The 18,068-nt window shown below is 41.0% G+C and overlaps 3 protein-coding genes across 6 annotated transcripts; 1 reads left to right on the top strand and 2 right to left on the bottom strand.

Moving 5' to 3' along the window:
• Positions 1 to 2,671: 2,671 nt before the first annotated feature.
• Positions 2,672 to 5,637, bottom strand: LOC108040300. 2 transcript variants are annotated; one of them, XM_017117715.2, is made up of 2 exons: positions 5,165 to 5,637; positions 2,672 to 3,266 (listed from the first exon to the last, which is right to left on the bottom strand). In XM_017117715.2, the coding sequence occupies exons 1-2, from the start codon at positions 5,605 to 5,607 to the stop codon at positions 2,819 to 2,821; spliced, it is 891 nt and encodes a 296-aa protein (XP_016973204.2). In that variant the 5' UTR covers positions 5,608 to 5,637; the 3' UTR covers positions 2,672 to 2,818. The 2 variants fall into 2 exon arrangements, with proteins under 2 accessions (XP_016973204.2, XP_016973203.2); XM_017117714.2 differs by having other exon boundaries at positions 5,174 to 5,634.
• Positions 5,638 to 6,380: 743 nt separating this feature from the next.
• On the bottom strand, positions 6,381 to 17,562 carry LOC108040301 (katanin p80 WD40 repeat-containing subunit B1). Of its 3 annotated transcripts, none has more exons than XM_044461078.1 (10): positions 17,215 to 17,562; positions 16,285 to 16,412; positions 16,003 to 16,220; positions 9,487 to 9,828; positions 9,073 to 9,208; positions 7,932 to 8,996; positions 7,741 to 7,865; positions 7,275 to 7,364; positions 7,145 to 7,219; positions 6,381 to 7,085 (listed from the first exon to the last, which is right to left on the bottom strand). In XM_044461078.1, the coding sequence occupies exons 1-10, from the start codon at positions 17,246 to 17,248 to the stop codon at positions 6,851 to 6,853; spliced, it is 2,448 nt and encodes an 815-aa protein (XP_044317013.1). In that variant the 5' UTR covers positions 17,249 to 17,562; the 3' UTR covers positions 6,381 to 6,850. The 3 variants fall into 3 exon arrangements, with proteins under 3 accessions (XP_044317013.1, XP_044317012.1, XP_044317011.1); XM_044461077.1 differs by having other exon boundaries at positions 7,741 to 7,868; XM_044461076.1 differs by having other exon boundaries at positions 7,741 to 8,996.
• Positions 10,879 to 14,051, top strand: LOC108040299 (peroxisomal multifunctional enzyme type 2). The gene is made up of 3 exons (XM_044461079.1): positions 10,879 to 11,023; positions 11,357 to 12,152; positions 12,811 to 14,051. The coding sequence occupies exons 2-3, from the start codon at positions 11,444 to 11,446 to the stop codon at positions 13,896 to 13,898; spliced, it is 1,797 nt and encodes a 598-aa protein (XP_044317014.1). The 5' UTR covers positions 10,879 to 11,023; positions 11,357 to 11,443; the 3' UTR covers positions 13,899 to 14,051.
• Positions 17,563 to 18,068: the final 506 nt, after the last annotated feature.

Below are 18,068 nucleotides of genomic sequence, written 5' to 3' on the forward strand. Positions count from 1 at the left end.
CGTTGATGCACTACGAGCAGTACAAACAAGTGCGAGTTCGCGAGGAAAATACATTAATTAAATAGAGACAAGACACAAGCGAAAATAAAAGGCACAATTAAGAGTAAAGCAAATGAGTTAAAATATTAGTTTTAATAACGGGATAGAAGTTGAAATGCAAATTAGATGATAAAGGTTGTTATAATTTTTAAATAGAACGCGAAAGGGCTCGTGCAGAGAAAAGGTTGATGTACATCGTGGCAAATTTAGAGGAATATAATTTCGTGTTAGTCTAACAGGAAAATTGAAAGTTAGGCGGTTTACAAGTTCTACAGAATCAATATCACCTCTTATAAGATTTTGCATAAAAATAGTACCAAGCATTGTTCTACTATTTATTTAAATATTTAAAAGTATTTGCGAGCAAGTAGCTTAAGGATTTATAGAACCCCAGAACCCCCTTGAATACACACAACATCAGCTCGTGTTGCAAGAATTGGCAACCCTGTTGCAGGTTGCATGCTACAAAGGGTATAGAGCTTTGTATTCCCAATAATTAGTTCCATATTCATTGGTAGTTTTGTTTCTGCTAAATTTTAAGAACAAAAATTGATATAAAATATGTTCTGTTTTACTGCCAGTTTATTTCAGGAAAATACAAATTTAGCAAACTTTTTTTTCTTATTTTTCCATAAAGGTAAATTATTATTTATTTCAAATATAGACGCAGATGTCAGCAAATCTTCCCCTTTAGTCCCACAGTCATTTCAAACTCAAACATTTATGATTAAAATAGACACAATAGATTTAATTCAAACATGGCCCAGCTGTTGCCAAACGATGGATGAAAACAATATGTAACGAATAATTAGAGGCGAACAATTCGAGTTGAGCTCGATAACCCCCAATCTAGCAATTCTCCATTCTTCGGAGATTCCAGCTAAGCACACAGATGAAGCTGACGTCACGGGGATTCTCGGGTGGGATTCGGCTGCATTCTGGTGATGTTTTGAGTTTTTGGTATAAAAGGGGCTTGGCGTAGACTGAATCGACATCAGTTTCGATTGGAGCCAAAGTCTGAGAATGCGTGCCTACATTGCAATTACCCTTCTGGCCCTTGTGGCAGTGGTCGTGGTCGAAGGAGGTGGCGGAGGACTTGGACTTGGAGGACTTGGAGGACGCGATGGTGGTCTAGTGGCTAATGTCGCTAACGAAGTTAAAGAAGTACTTGAGGAGGTCTTAGATTTCGAAACGTTTGAGGATACCTTAGATGATGATGGCTGCACTAATATACCGACTATTGGCTACACTGGTGTGTGGTGATAGTTCCACTGATAACTCTACCGACAACACCACCGATTCGGGAGAGATTTAAAGAGCAAATTTGTCGACTTGCAGAGCATTCAAAATTACCATGAAATATGTATTCAAAATAAATAAAATATAATTAATTTGGCACATTAAACCACTCTTTGTTTGAAGGGACTTTTTCTCAGGTAATTCAGTTAATTAGTACTAAATCGTTATGAGTTTACAAATACTTAAGTGGTATTGTGCACTTGGTCTATCCTAAAAGTAAACCCTGTCTCAGGATAACTTTCCAACCCTGTATAGCCCAGATCTTAACTATCTGATTTATCTCATACGGACGGACAGACGGACATGGCTAGATCGACTCTCGTGGTGATGCTGATCAAGAATATAATATAATACTTTTGACTGAAATTATAATACCCTCTGCAAGGGTATACAAATATTTTATTATTTGAAAGTAATAAAAGTCAATTTTATAGAAACTACCTACACTCTTTTACGATAAATCACTAACACATTTCTCTACGCACTACGTTCTTACCAACATTAACCATCTGTTCTCCTTCGCCAACTCCAGTTTTTGAATGGTCACCATCTTTTGGACAGGTTATATAATACGTTAACACATTTCTGGCGACTTAATGTCTCAGATTGAATAAAAACCTACCAGACCTACTCCAAACGGAGAGCACACAAAATACATAGGCGTAAAAACAAACATGCGCTTTTTAAAAGAGAAATAAAAATAAGAAAAATATAATCAATTAGGTTCAAATCAAACGAAGTCAACGAGAGTACCAACGATTAAACAAAATAGCCACCCCCAAAAGACAGAACTATAATTCACATCACACAAATATAAAACAGCAATCCTTCACCACACATCATCCAACATACATCCGCCATAGAAACAGGTTTATCTATGTAATCAAAATCGAACCATTGTTCTCAAATCGCTCACAACACCAGCAATCAAAGGAATCTTATATCCCATAATAAGAGACGGGTTGCCAACATTACCAAACAGAAGTACAAAACCAGCTTAAGCCAGCTAAACAATGGCTAAAGCCCCAAAAGGATAAGATGATTATAGACAAGTTAATAGTTATAACACGTTAAATAGTTATATATACATCGTACAATTGCTTGAGTCCGATGGCATTTCGGAATTTATATAGGGCTGTTGTGGCCTTGGGCAGCCACTCATTGGTTTCCGATCCAAATATTTGGTATTGCATCTATGTTTGGGTGACTCTCCGCTTAGAATAGGTATATCTGGTGGAGTAATGTCTATGTCTACTAGAAAAGATAACCAGTTCTGAACCAATTCAGTGATCCGGTTGCAGATGGTCTGAGGAAACTATACACACACATTGACTTATGGGTATTTTTAATTTAATGTTGTGATTGCATACAAGTAATGAAATATTCCAAACGCTGAACGTGGTGCTTATCTCTATGGGTCGCAGATGCAAGTGCTGTCGTATAATGAATAAAAAAAAATGTCGTAATTTCTATTTGACCTCTACAACGTCATCTTATAGGTGGTAGCATTATTCGCAATAGGTCGCTGGTTGATTTTAATTTTTTTCTTGTTCAGCTTGTACGGCGAGGAGTTCCGCTCCTCGGGGGCCGCAGAATCATAGGGTGTCCGCACGATCTCCGGCAGGTGGGCATAGTATACGATCCGCTCGTTCCGGGCCGGAAAGGCCAGATCCGACTGCTTCGAGAAGCCGTACTTGCTGCTGCTGTAGGAGTCCACCGGCGCCATGGGCTCCTCGATGAATCCGCGCCGCATTTTGGCATAGTCCCGCACTGACGGCGAGTCCGGATACCGATCCGGATACATGGTGTACGGATCCGGATACTGCGGCATCCGGGGACTGTAGCTGTCGTACGGATCGAAGCGCTGGCGGTGCATGTACATGTCCTCAAAGTACTGCGGGTAGTTGCGGTGGTATTGCTCATCGTACCTGGAAAATAAAATATTTGAATAATATCAGGAAAGGAATCATAGTTTGCCAATAATAATTGATGAGTAAAATGTACTGGACAAAATGTTTCTTTGCTAAATTATTACACATATTACTATCCTATTTTGATTTGACTCACAACATCTATATGCGACAACGAAAAAGTATTATCATCTAAGTAATGGTCAATGAATCACAAAATAGTATATGGAAGTGTAAGGTATCTTAGCGTTTAAAATATGGCGGCGAATATGATCGTTCCGTCTGAAATTCCAAATCACTCTTTTCATGTTGGCATTTTAAATGCTCTAAGTGATTTTTATTAAGAAGGAAGTGAACAAATAACAAAATTAGTAGTCACAGAGTGAGAAAGCTTTGTGAAATTAACGTAATATAATATAATATAATAACGTAATTATTATGGAGTCTTTGAGAGACTTTATTATATTTATGTATTATATTTTAAAAGAAGAATACAAGTTTTGGTTATGTGACTGGAGTGTTATGTTAAGAAATGGCATCCAACAAGTGCACACTGCCGCGAAAACAATAAAGTTGCTACCGCCATCTGCTGGAAAATGGTAGTAAAAACCTACATACCATTTGTTTAACCTTTATTTCTTAAAAACTTCTAAAGTAATTTTTTTTAGGATTATATAGATTTAATGACTTTAATAACCGTCCATGTTTTTATTTATTGGGGAGAGTGGGGCTACTTCGCCAACAAAATTGACTGTCTCAATATTCTCTTAAAGATAAACTTTAAACTTTGCCTGGAAATTCTTTACGAGGCAATGATAACGAAAATGATTACGAAACCTTCTCCCACTATTTTCTCGTGTGAAAACAGACTCTTTAAGGATTTGTCGTTGTGTTGGACTTCATGGTAAATTCCTCTGACAGATTACAATGTAGAACTAACATGACATTCAGAAAGCGGCCCTAATAGCTAAAACTGACTTAAACTGCTGGTTTATTGTTTATCCGCTTTTCTTGTAGACTTTTTTGGGCGAATTCGCTCTATAATTTTACATTTTTTTTGGTGATTACATTCTTTAAAATCGCCATGGTACCTTTATTAAAAACCGATAATTACATTTGCTTATCGCATGCAAGGATACAAATAATGTTATAAACAAGAAAAAAAATACCTTTTGAAACTGTAACATTGCACATGCCTATGTTTCTATAATTTCTATGAAAGCTAAAATAAAATCTTTCAGATTTTTTTAAAATTAAAAATGTATTTTAAAAAAAGTAAAAAATTATTATACATACATATATCTTAAGTTTTAAAAACAACGAAGATCTATCGAAGTTTCATACCATTTTTGAATCTTTCCCTTGACAACTGTATGATATAGTGGGTCCGATGTTTATGAAACTAAAACCGTAAAATCATTTAAAGTCGAAATCAAAGTTATATTATTTTTAAATTATTTTTCCAGCTTCTTGTGGCAGCTATAAAGTTTCCCAGATTTGGCTAGTTTCTACTTTTTATTACTTGCAGGAGGGAGGACTGTTTCAAAAATGTTATCCAGAAAGCTTTCAAACTGAGAGACTATTTTCAACGGACGGACCGACTTGGCTAGAATGACTCTCCTGTTAATGCTGATATATGCTAGGATACATATCCTACTACTATACTTCATAGGATCGGAAATTTCTGTTGCATGGGGATAATAATAAAATAATTTGTAACCTGCAAGCGTATAATAAGCTCGCGCAGGGCGCAACTATATCCTATAGCTCATCAATTATGCTTTTTCCCCTGCTCTCTGTGATTTAAATCTATATCCTTTAGCTAATCAATTATTGATTTTTCTCCTTGCTTTTTTAATATTAAGTGCTACATCAGTTTTCATCCTTTGCAATCGTTGCATCACATGCACTCTCACCTGTCGTACCGGCGGATGTAGGGATCATAGGACCTGGAGGGGTACATGGGCGCACTGGCCAGGAGCTTGCTGGAGTAGTCGCCGTACCAGGGCAGAGGCTTGTGGGCGACGCCAGTGACCGGCCTGTTCAGGGCCGCCAAGTTGCCCTCTCCGTGGATCTTCAGTGCCGAGGTGGCCCCGAGGTCGTTGTCGGCGTAGAGATCTCCCGTGCGACGCGGTCCCAGGAAGTATTCGTAGTCCTTGTACCCGATGGGGGGCTTCTGGAAGGCCATGAGCTTGTGCTGCGACGGGTCCAGCACTCCCGCGGTGTCCACCTCGCTGTCCTTGGCCTCCAAGTCCGGGGTGCGGCGGAGGTCCTCGAACCCGGGGTTCGCCGACACGCAGGCAGCCAGCAGCAGTGGCACATAGCAGAGCAGCTCCCGGACGAACTTGGTCTCGGACATGGTGCAGAAGTACAGCCGATGCCTCTGGGGTGCCAGACAGAAGTGCTCCACTAATCGCTGCAAAACTCTATTGAAAGGTTGGGCATTAAACGCTACAATGATTCGGCGACATGGTAAGTTGAACTTCAAAGCGGATTGTTCTGGCTGCCCTGCTGGTCATTCTATTGGAGCAGTCAACCGCAGTAGTGCGTTCCCCGATTTCACCGCTTGCACAAAAAGACATAATAAAAGCCCCCTCCAGAACTTTTTCCGGTACTGGTCGCTGTGCTAAATACATGCAAAACATAAATTTAGTTACAACTCAACAAACAGATAAATCTGTTTCCTTTGAACAATCTAATTACATATATTTCGTTCAAAGAACATTATATTCCCTACTGGGTACTGTGTTAAGTATATCTCAAAAATATATTTTATTCTGCAATCAATTTTTACAAATATATTTTCCCATATTTCTCATAGCAGTGAAAAAAGTAGAAACGCTATGAAGATATTAAAAACGATTAATCGAATTATCACTTATTAAGAATGATGCTATTATACCTTTATACCTTTTAGAATCGGACTCTAAAAGAAACTCGTATAAAATTGTTTCAAAAATATCCAGGGTAATAATTTTAAATCATTCTCATTGCGTGTCTAAACTTTTTCATTTCTATCATTTAATTATTATATTTGAGAGAGAAGAGATATATTTATCTACCGTTCTTACTTACCTAAATATACATTTTCAAAATAACCGCATTAAAACGGTTTTGAGAAATACATTTTTGTGTTTTTGTGTTTTTATATTTTTTCAAATTTTTAAGACTTAGGTTTATGTAAATAATAATTTTATAAATTAGTTTCCATAACAAATTAATAGTATGAATCATTAAATGACTAAGGCCTGTTTTCACATCTTCATGGTTCGCTGAAAGCAGTCGTAAACTAGGAAATCGCGCAGAATATCGCAGTTTAAAAGCTCGTTTAATCGCAACATGGAGATGAAAAAACGGCCCTAATGTTGTTAATGCTGGATAAACAGGGTTCGGAAGAGCTCGCTTCCGAGCAGCAGTTCCTGACACGATTGTTTTAATTCCTTAGTTTGGCAGCTTAGAGCGACAAATGAGGCCACTCCCCACAACACCGTATTTGAATCAGGTTTTGGGAAGCTGGTGGTTTTCTTTTGTTGACGATCTTTGTACCGTTCAAGAGCTGATCTGAACGCCGAGGAGACTTCAAAGCTGGATATGCGTAGCCCTTAGAAAATAATGATGTTCTGCAGTTGCGACAGCGTCGACCCGAAATGTGTGCTTTCTGGCAGGTTCTTGATTTGGAGCAACCACCGCTGGCACTCCGCGCACTTCCTCTGACGATCCTCACGAGTCACATCAACGCCCAGGTTATTCGTAGCCCAGGAGTCGAGGTTTTCCTGAATGGTTGGCAAGAAGTTTGACAGAATAATACGAAGTGTGTCACAAGCTCTCGTGAAGTGGCTAAATTAAAAATTCGGATTATTTCGATGGCCCCGTCGATTTGTTTCATCTGTACTTACAACTTGTGTTGGCTTTGCAACAGTTCGTAAATCTCTGGCAGCACAAACATGCAGAAATCCAAGTTCCAAGAGGACCTAAAAGCGGGTTTGACCTATACTATTAGCTTTTATTACACAAATTGCATCTTACGGTTTCTCCAGTATGGCTCCGAGCAGATCAATGAAAATAGATTTTCCGCAGTTCTTCGCTTGCCTCAAGGCGCCAAGCACATCGTGCGATCTAAGAAATTCAAAACATAAATATTACTCAATGGCAGACCCTAATCACTTTGAGGAAATTTGGGAAGCCTCTTTTATAATCCTGGTATTAGATTATCCTGAAGGTTTTTGGACAAACATGCATCAGAAATAATTTTAAAATTGATGAATAATAATTATATTATAGGTAAGAAATGCTTACAACAGCGATAAGTTCATGGTAAACGTTAAAGGCAGATACTTTAAGACTGAGAGAATAGATTGCAAAGCAATTTACAGACAGTGGGACCAAGTGAAATGTGTCTCTATCGCCCAATTTAAAAGCTATTTTAGGGTACTTCCTTAATACAAAATGGAATTCTGTTTCAAACAGAACACAAGTGCCGACCCATACTCACCGTGTGGCGTGGCGCAGCAAGTCTAGGCTGGACTGGCGATTGCTTAGTTCCTGCAGCACAGCCTCATGCGATCTGGACAGCACATCAATGTCGTGATCGTCTAACATGATGCGATTGTTTAGTGGCTGCTGCAGGGATAAATTGAGCGAACGTGAATGCTTGGTCAAGGGTGAAGGGTGCTGAATACCTACGTGAATATGTTTTTCCTGAGTCTTGGTATGGTGCGACGTGCGCATGTCCAGGGTGGTGCGAGATCGCATCGGGGGCTTTGTAATGATTTCCACGCTGATGTTTTTCTGTTGATTGTTTTCCTTACTGAACTGGCTCTGGGCGGAGCCCATCGGACGCTTGTTCTTATTGACGACATTCGAGGAGGACGACTTTTTCAGGACCATGTTGTCGTCAAGCTTGTGCAGTTCCATGGAGCTAACCGAGGAGACCTGGCTGAGCTTGCTACCACCAAAGATGCCCGTGGACGTCTGCTTGGAGTTGCCCATGCTGCCCGTGGTCCGCTTGTGCAGGGCAGTGGTGGTAGTCTTCTTGATCGACTTGGACGAGGCGTTGATAGTGGAGGTGGCGGGCACTTGCTTATAGTTATTGGCAATGTAGTTCAGGTTCTGATTGACCGGAAAGTCCTCAGCCATCTCGTAGTTGTCATAGTTGTTCAGAATTGGCGGGTTGCTATCGTTCAGGCCGAATTCCAACTGCTGCACGTCCGCCTCCTCGTCCTTTCCCAGCGAGTATATGTTGTAAATATCCGGCTTGTGCAGCGAACTGGGTTCGTTCATCGACATCAGGCGGGTATCGATGGCGTAGCTACTCGCATAGCCGGCCATATTGTCGGGCACCCTGGAAAACTTTCCCTGCCGCAAAGACGCCTCAGTTGACCCCCCGTACATGACATGATGAGAGGCGAGGTCCGCCGACGAGCCCGCCGTCGGGGCCAAGTGGACGGGCGGCAAAGAGGACATCGGAGACGTTTCCGCGGACTCCAGCACCGCCTCGTTCACCACCTCCAGACTAAAGTTGGGCGACGACAGATCGCTCTTGTTGTCCTCGTGCTCTTCTTGAACCTGGGCCGGCTTCGAGCCGCCCAGCGACAGCCTGAACTTCTGGTTTCCGCGAGAGAAACTCTTTCGGTTCGTTGAGTTGTGCTTGAAGTTGGGTAGAGAGTTCGGCGGCTGGTAGAACGGTATCACGAGGTCCAGACTGATGGTGTTGATCGAAACAGTGTCGATCTCATGGCAACCACATATCTGCAAGGAGAGAGGCGATGAATTTATATTAAACTTTCACTCATTTTGGGTGAGGACAAATAGTTGCTTCACTTACCAGCTTATTGTTGACCACTTTCATGTCGCCCAACGAGGACCAGGTGCTTTTTATGTGGTCTAGCTCACGGTCCGGCTCCCAGCCAATGACCGAAATACCGGAAGCACTGCCGACAAAGAGGCATTCCCCGTTCTCGCTAAAATATAACAAAATTAGGACAAGAATAAGACAATTTACAGATTTTTTCAAGTGGTTTTAAAGAAACATTTTCCGTAGTCTAACTCAAAACATGTTAGACTTTCCATCATCTTAGAAAGAAGAAACTATTTCCGTTAAATATGTTTAAAGTTAGAATTTCCATCGTCTTATATATTGCAATTTAAGAAGAGCAATAAAATATATTCAGAGTACTGCCTTCTTTATATCCATTTGTGTGCAGTTACGTATTTCTTCAAGAGATTTCCCCAAGCTCACCTGAAGGTTATACATCTAATAGCTTGACCATAGAAGTGAGTGGTCTGCGAGACGAGCTGCTGGTGCTCCAGATCGTAGATGGACACGGTGCCATCTATACGCCCGGCTGCCAGCAGGAACTCGAACGGATGAAACTGAACGCATGTTATGGCCGTAACCGGCGGTTCCGCTATGAACTCCATTATCTGTTTGCTCTTCCGTATGTCCCAGATGAGGATGGAGCCCTCCAAGCCAGCAGAGGCAATCCAAAGTCCATCAGGGGAAAACTTGACGGAATTCACGTGGGACATGTGACCGCGGCACACCTTAATGCAGTTGTTTTCATTCTGCACGTCCCAAAGCCTGAATTCCAAATATTAAAAGAAGAGTTAGTTTAGCTTTTAATTGTCTTTCTATTTAATAATATTATCCGAATAAGGAGGAAAGTCTGGCGCGCAAAAAAAAAAACTATTTTTCGAAAAATTTGGAAAATATTTCTAATGAATTCTAAACATCTTAGTAAATGCATTTTAACGAATAAACTATACTTTCGGGTTTTTTTGGCTAACAATAAAATTAAATGTTAATAGTTTAATTTAAGTGGAATTTAAGGGTTAAGTTTTTATTTAGACTTGCAAACTGGGGGAGCATTTGTGTCGTGCGGCGGAAAAAATGCAGGTCGCAATTCCCATCAGAAAGATAAATTTAAAAAAAATTTCTATTTTCACTAGTAAAAAAAATAATTTTTTTTAATTTCCGAAAAATGTTAGAATTTCTACTTTTTGTTAAATTTTTTTGTTTAACTAGAAGCTAAGTTAAATTAAATTTCTTTTGATTTAACTATAAGCCAAGTTAAACCAAAAAAAATTGAACAAAAAGTGAGAAATTCTAAAAATTTTCGGAAATTAAAAAAAAATTTAACTTTTTTAAGGTTTTTGGTTCAACTATAAAATAATTTAATGACGAATCCAATAAACTTTTACTTGATAAATTCGTATCGGATATCCTAATAGTTCTATTAGTTCACTTCCTTTGTCATTTACTAGAACTAAATACATATCAGATCAGTTAAAGACACTTCATTAAATTTAATCTGCTTATTGTATAAATGGTTTAAATATCTTATAAAATAAATATCATTATTTCAGCATCGAATTGGTACCATTTTTCCAATAGAATTTTGGGACTCATAACAATACCGTAGCTAAATTTCCCTTATGCGGCTATATAGGTACAAGGGACACTCTCGTGACTTGAATTTTCAAAATCAATAGATATGCCATCGAATGGGTTGAGCCATTGCTAGATTTTAGCAAAATACCGAGCCCAGGTTTGCGTCTGCGATGAAAACCAGAATCTGGTATTTTCATGGTATATTTGTGAAATGTTTCCAAACAAGTATGGGCGTATATTTTAGTAAATTATCGGGATACTCAGCGCAGGAGTGAACGAACGACTGTAAACTTATCTGGGTATCAAACAGTGATGCACTTTGTACCTGTGATATTGGGGTAATCTTTGCATTCGGGCGCATACCAACGTACAACCGTCGAGAACTGTAAGTGGAGTATTGTTATTGTAACTGGCAAGGTGCCGCCTGCAGTCTTCGCTCTCTTTCGCACTGCATATGCGCTTGATACGCCGAAATGTATCTTGTATCTCAGTTGTTGTGCCATCGACATAACAAATGTTCGTGAACCATGAACCCCTGGACTTGGACCATGCCACCAGGGAGCCGATTAAACGACGGGTTCTTCAGCCCAAGAACCCCGTTTACCCACACACTTAAGGCGATAGCATTATCGCTGGTCGCTTAAGATTAAGGCGATTGGAAACTGCTCTGCCGTTGATTAACTCCCAGCCAACCCGTTTCTTTTCATTCCATTCGTAGTTCGCAGACGAGAGCGGTGCCGTAGCGACGACGACGATTTGTGCAACGAAACCAGATTTGAGTGTTCCCGAAACCCGAAACACGACAATGTCCTCCTCCGATGGAAAACTGCGTTACGATGGCCGTGTGGCGGTGGTGACGGGAGCTGGCGCCGGACTGGGCCGGGAGTACGCCCTCCTGCTGGCGGAACGGGGCGCCAAGGTGGTGGTCAACGACCTGGGGGGCACCCACTCCGGCGAGGGCGCCTCGCAGCGGGCCGCCGACATTGTGGTGGAGGAGATCCGGAAGGCCGGCGGTGAGGCGGTGGCCGACTACAACTCCGTGATCGAGGGGGCAAAGGTCATCGAGACGGCGGTGAACGCCTTCGGACGCGTGGACATCCTGGTCAACAACGCCGGCATCCTGCGCGACCGCAGCCTGGTGAAGACCAGCGAACAGGACTGGAACCTGGTCAACGACGTCCATCTGAAGGGCAGCTTCAAGTGCACCCAGGCCGCATTCGCGCACATGAAGAAGCAGAACTACGGCCGCATCATCATGACCTCGTCCAACTCGGGCATCTACGGCAACTTTGGCCAGGCCAACTACTCGGCGGCAAAGATGGGCCTCGTCGGCCTGGCCAACACGGTGGCCATCGAGGGCGCCCGCAACAACATCCTGTGCAACGTCATCGTGCCCACGGCCGCCAGCCGCATGACCGAGGGCATCCTCCCCGACATCCTCTTCAACGAGCTGAAGCCCAAGCTGATCGCCCCCGTGGTGGCCTACCTGTGCCACGAGTCCTGCGAGGACAATGGTGAGTGCAATGTCGAGTCCCTAGGAGTCCCTCACTTTCGGTCCCATTCTCCCATACTTCCTCCGTTTTCCCATCTTTATGTCACGCTATGACCAGTCACTAATCTACAAAATTCCATGTGTATATCCCCAAGATTAGCTTAGCATCAAGATGAGAAAACGGTCTTAAAATGTATCTAAGCTTTTGTTTTGCCACTGGCACACTGGTGTTACACAACTATAAATTTAAATAGTATAATTACGTCGTTCCTATGACAACTAAACTGCAGTTCAATACGATTGGTTTTTTAACTTAATATGCGAACATGTAAGATTAAAGAAAGTCTCATGTTGATAGCGATCTAACTGAGCAGTTAAATCTACGACGATGCCTATTTATATATCGGCTTGCCGGATTAGCTTATCAGGAATTTATATATTGATAGCGAAATGAAAACTTCTGAACAACATTATAATACCCTTTGACATACTCGACAAAAGTTCAACTATTATATTAAATGGTGGAAAGCAATTGTATTGGGTACTAAACCGGGTTCCTTTGAAACCCTGTTCTATTTTTAGGTTAATATGTGTAAAGTGAATTTGTCCCTTCCGTATCACTTGTGTTGTTTACCTAAAAGACTTCAACTTACAGCTTTATCTTCTTTTCCGATCCACAGGCAGTTATATCGAGAGCGCCGCCGGCTGGGCCACCAAGGTGCACACTGTGCGAGGCCAGGGCGCCGTGCTGCGCCCCACGCTGGACGAGCCCGTGACCATTGAGTACGTGAAGGATGTGTGGTCGAAGGTGACGGACATGTCCAAGGCCAAGCACTTGGGCGCCATCGCAGAGGCCTCCGGCACCCTGCTGGAAGTGCTGGAGAAGCTGAAGGCGGGCGGCGGCGACGCCGTGGAGGACACCTTCGAGTTCAACAGCAAGGCGCTCATCACCTACGCCCTGGGCATCGGGGCATCTATCAAAAACGCCAAGGACATGCGCTTCCTGTATGAGAACGATGCCGACTTCGCCGCCATTCCATCGTTCTTCGTTTTGCCCGGCCTCCTGCTGGCCATGTCCACCGACAAGCTGATCAGCAAGGCCCTGCCCAACACCCAGGTTGATTTCTCCAACATTCTGCACGGCGAGCAGTACCTGGAGATCGTCGACGACCTGCCCACCAGCGGCACTCTGCTGACCAGCGGCAAGGTGTTCGATGTGATGGACAAGGGATCCGGCGCCGTGGTCGTCACCAATACCGACTCATATGACGAGAGCGGCCGTCTGTTGGTGCGCAACCAGAGCAGCACGTTCGTGGTCGGCGCTGGCAAATTCGGCGGCAAGAAGGAGCCCATCGCCGGAGTCGTTCCGCTCCAGCCGGCACCCAGTCGCCAGCCGGACGCAACCATTCAGTACGTCACGAGCGAGGACCAGGCGGCGCTCTACCGCCTCTCCGGCGACAGTAACCCCCTGCACATCGATCCCCAGATGGCCCTGTTGGCCGGATTTAAGACACCTATTCTACATGGACTCTGCACACTGGGCTTCTCCGTACGCGCCGTTCTTTCGCAGTTCGCGGACAATAACCCGGCCATATTTAAGGCCGTCAAAGTCCGTTTCTCCGGACCCGTGATTCCAGGCCAGAGCCTGCGCGTGGACATGTGGAAGCAGGGCACCCGCATCAACTTCCGCACTGTCGTTGTGGAGACTGGAAAGGAGGTCATATCCGGCGCCTACGTGGACCTCAAGAGCGCACCGGCCAAGCTGTAAGATGACCCCTCTGTATCGCGTCCGATAACTATGTACATATAGTAAAATGTTCATACTTATGCTATTGTTTAAACACCCGTGGTGAAAGAAGTATTTTTTGTAAAACGTTTTAATATTCCAAATAAACTTGACCTGACAATTATAAAACACCAACATGATTGTAACTTTACAAAATGGATAAAGAGAACTCCTACTCTATATACGTATATTCTTTATCAGTATCACCAGGGGATTCAACGTAGCATGTCCAGCTGTCTGACAGTTCTCGAGATTTATAAGATCGGAGAGAACAACCCAATCTGCTTGATTTTATCACTACTTTTTTAGTTCATAAAACCAAATATTCCTGATCTGGATCAAAAGCCTATCTAGCCAAAACCGTCTGTCAGTCCGTATGACCGTCGAAATTTCGGGAACTATAACAATCCGACACCCACGAGAAGTTATTAAGAATTAAAAGGTAAAACATAATACGATCAGTAACTTAATAGAATTGCACACGGCTCCATCAGCTGGAGGCATATTTCTTTGAAAATAATTATCAGATTACCGGGTTTCTGGTAGTCGTGGTACTGTACTATAGCACTCTTTCTTCTTATTCGTTGAAAAATATGTAACAGGTAGAAGAAAGCGTTTCCGATCATATAAAGTATACATATTCTTGATCAGGATCAGCTGAGTCCATCGAGATCTCGGAATCTACAAGAGCTAGAGATTTGGGATTTGACATGCAGCGCTGACTCTAACGCCCAGAAATCGAAAAACTTTGTGGTCATGATAGTGGACAGTTACTGCGTGGTATGCGTTGGCACCGCACTTAAAAAATGATTTTGTCAAAATCTATCAACACACACACAATTTTTTAAATCGAACCATTATTTTAAAAGTTATAAGCAATTTTACTATATATTTGAAATAGCGAAAGAGAGTGAAAGAACAGTTAGCGGGGGCGAGCTGCTCTCTCTCAGCTTTAGATGTTGACACTCTAGTTGGGTAGGTGGCGCCACTCAAAATTCTCGAAATGCGCCATAAGCTGAGACATATTTATTTTAAAATTGGTTGCTGACTAACCAGTATCTTAGGGTCGAGGCACCCAATTATAACTTTCCAAAGAAATGCTTCTGAACTTTTAAAGCTTAAAACTGATTTAAGCATGAGTGGTGAGTTTGGAATCATGTTTAAGACTTATTAGGCAAATGAAGAGTAATATACTTATCTAAAATATTATAACACTTAAAATCATCTGTTAATCCAAATGTTATTAAGCTGTCTCGGTCACGTTACGAATGAGCGCCAAGCAATGATTTCTTCTTAAGAATCATAATTTTAAAATGTTCTATTTACTAAAAATTCATGTTTATACATTAGAGTAGATTTTGCCATCGTAATGGTGTAAAAAAGTACTCTTGGCTCTAATTGATTGTAACAGCTGTAGTCGGAAAGACACAATATTGGTATTTTTTAACAAAAAAACAAAGTATAAATTGTGCATGCTTTATACGATATTTCAAATTTTTACAAAGTCGCCGAAGTTGCTCTCATTTTTAAAAACAAATTTGAAAACTTATTTTTTCTTTGCATTCATTTTGTTTCAATACTTCGTAATATTTCTTGCATAGTAACGTCGGGCCAATTTGAGAATTTTTTTTTATTTTAGTATTATTGATTTTATACGATTACAGAAAAATTTTATTTGATCAAATTCGTATGGCTGCCATTTCAATGATCTTGTCAATTAAAGGAACAATATGAATTTGATAAAATTCTTTAGTTGTCAGAGAATAACCTGCCTATTACCTGAAAATCTAATCAAAGTTTAGCCGGTTAAAGTTTCATTAAAAATTGTATGACTCATTGTATTACCGGATGTTTGCATACAACATTTCAAGAGGAATCTCTGGCTCCCACAACTAGATCTTTCTTGTTTGTAGATTGTTAAGCTTTTTCATCCCCTCTATTATCAACATCCGAATGAGGGAGACAGTGAAATATCGCCTTCTCTTTTCAAACTGCGAGAAATACATTTTTATGGCCATACTTGATAAGCAAACATTGCTCTTGACTCATGGGTGGGTATGATTATTTATATCGAGTTTTAGCTCACCTCACGGTCGTATCGTTGCTCCCGGACACCACATATTCTCCGGACGGATTAAAGTCCAGAGTGCGAACACTCTTCATGTGGCCATTTAAGGTGGAGTAAATTTTCTGGGAGTTTAGGTCCCATCTGCGGATTATTCCGATGTCGTCGGCGGAGTAGACAAAGTTATCCTTATACGCAAAACGGACGCAATCGATGGAGCGATTGTGGCCCGTCAGGGACTAAAAGAAAAGGGAACTAGATGAGCATTTGATGGGTGGATGGGTATGGGGAGTTTGAACGAACCATGAAGCACTCATTCTGGCCGATTGCCCAAAGGTTTACATTGCGATCCTCTCCTCCTGTGACCAGCACTCGACCCGTTTCCCCCAAATCAAGGCTCGTGACTCTGCTATCGTGTGCCTTTATATCGTCTGCAAAAAATGAAAATAAAGTCTATTAATTTTAAATGTTCTTGAAAGAACATCTTGGATTAGACTATCTTTAGTCCTAAAACGTATTACAACTTTAGCTATGATTGGGTTTTGTCTAATTTTACCTTATACAAAATTCTCATCTTCGACCCTCGACAAAAGGGCATTGAACTGATTAAATAGATATGTTAGAAGAAATTAAAAATGGTTCGCATTTTTCTACAGAATTCACTAGTGATAAGAAATAAAATATGTAAAATCATTCAATTCAACAGGAACATGTAACTACTGCTATGGTCTATTTGACCGCCTTATTAAATATTATTTAAACGGACTTATATTGAGACATACTTACATATGTACGTCTATGGATTTAGTCACCGAAATAATTGAGTTACAAATTTGAATAGATTGGATCTGCCATAGATTCATAGAAAAGATAAAATAAATAAAAACCGAATCGGGTCTAAATATATATGTAATGTTGACTTCTTGGTAAACTTGTCATTGATATTGCCAGGTAAAACTAGATATTGTGTTACTTTAACGCTGAAATTTCGCCTGCAGCTGCTCGCATATTAGCCATATTCCAATTGGCTTCCAATGGTTGGCCTTTGTTACAAGAACGGGTGGTAATGTTTTCAAATGTGCAGAAGATTCATGCAACATTAGAATCTACTACGGTACTATATAAAACACACACACACTAGACAAATTCACGTACGCCGCACACAACAAAAGCAGAGGCTTATTGTACGTGTGGGAATACACAACGGTACTTTCGAACATTCGATTTACTTACAGATCTTCGATATCAGTTTTCTTGGCAGCGCCATAATCAATCAAATTGTAGTTATATAAATATGATGGCAGCTGGTTAATTTCCTTTAAATGCCAGGCTTTCAAATAATTATTATCTTTTTGTAGCAGGTGTGAGCTGTTCTGTGATCAGCTGTCTGGTATTTTACGCAAAACCCACTCAACTTCTAAACGAACACGAAACGCACTTAAACAAAATCACATTGGGCACAACACCTTTATTAGCCGATATCACCGCGATCGCATTTTACAAAAACATATAAACTAACTGTAAATTCGGACAATGCTGGTGAACAAAAACAAATGCACATTGTAATTACAGCGACGACGAGGGCTACAGCAACTATCGATAAACACCGCTGCCAGGGCCTCGAGCTGCAATAGTTGAGCCACAAATTAAGGAATAAGACATATGAAATGAAAATTTAAAATAATTAAATGTTTGTCTTTGGAGAGAGAGCGCTGTAATTGTTCTGCTTCTTCCACGGTCTATTTATCTTTTCGCATCAACTCCGTGCAAACGGCTGCCTCAAGTACATAATTGATATTTTATAAAACCAAACTGCTACACATATGTATAATGAATTCCCCTGTATAAGAGAATAATATTGTATATTTATTAACAGTATTTATCATATTGATTTATAAAACAAATGTGTTTATTATGATACTTTCAAAACTTAATGACGATACACTGCTTTACAAATTAGTGGTCGACTTCAACCACTTGCTTTTGTACTGCTTGCTGACAAGAAACCGAAATTGCATTTTATCAATAAAGTTTTGTCACGTTTTAATTTAGTTTTCTTGTATTATATTTATTCGACAAAAAACAAC

This window comes from Drosophila rhopaloa, unplaced genomic scaffold (assembly GCF_018152115.1).
Source record: "Drosophila rhopaloa isolate 14029-0021.01 unplaced genomic scaffold, ASM1815211v1 contig_3, whole genome shotgun sequence".
Taxonomy (NCBI): domain Eukaryota; kingdom Metazoa; phylum Arthropoda; class Insecta; order Diptera; family Drosophilidae; genus Drosophila; species Drosophila rhopaloa.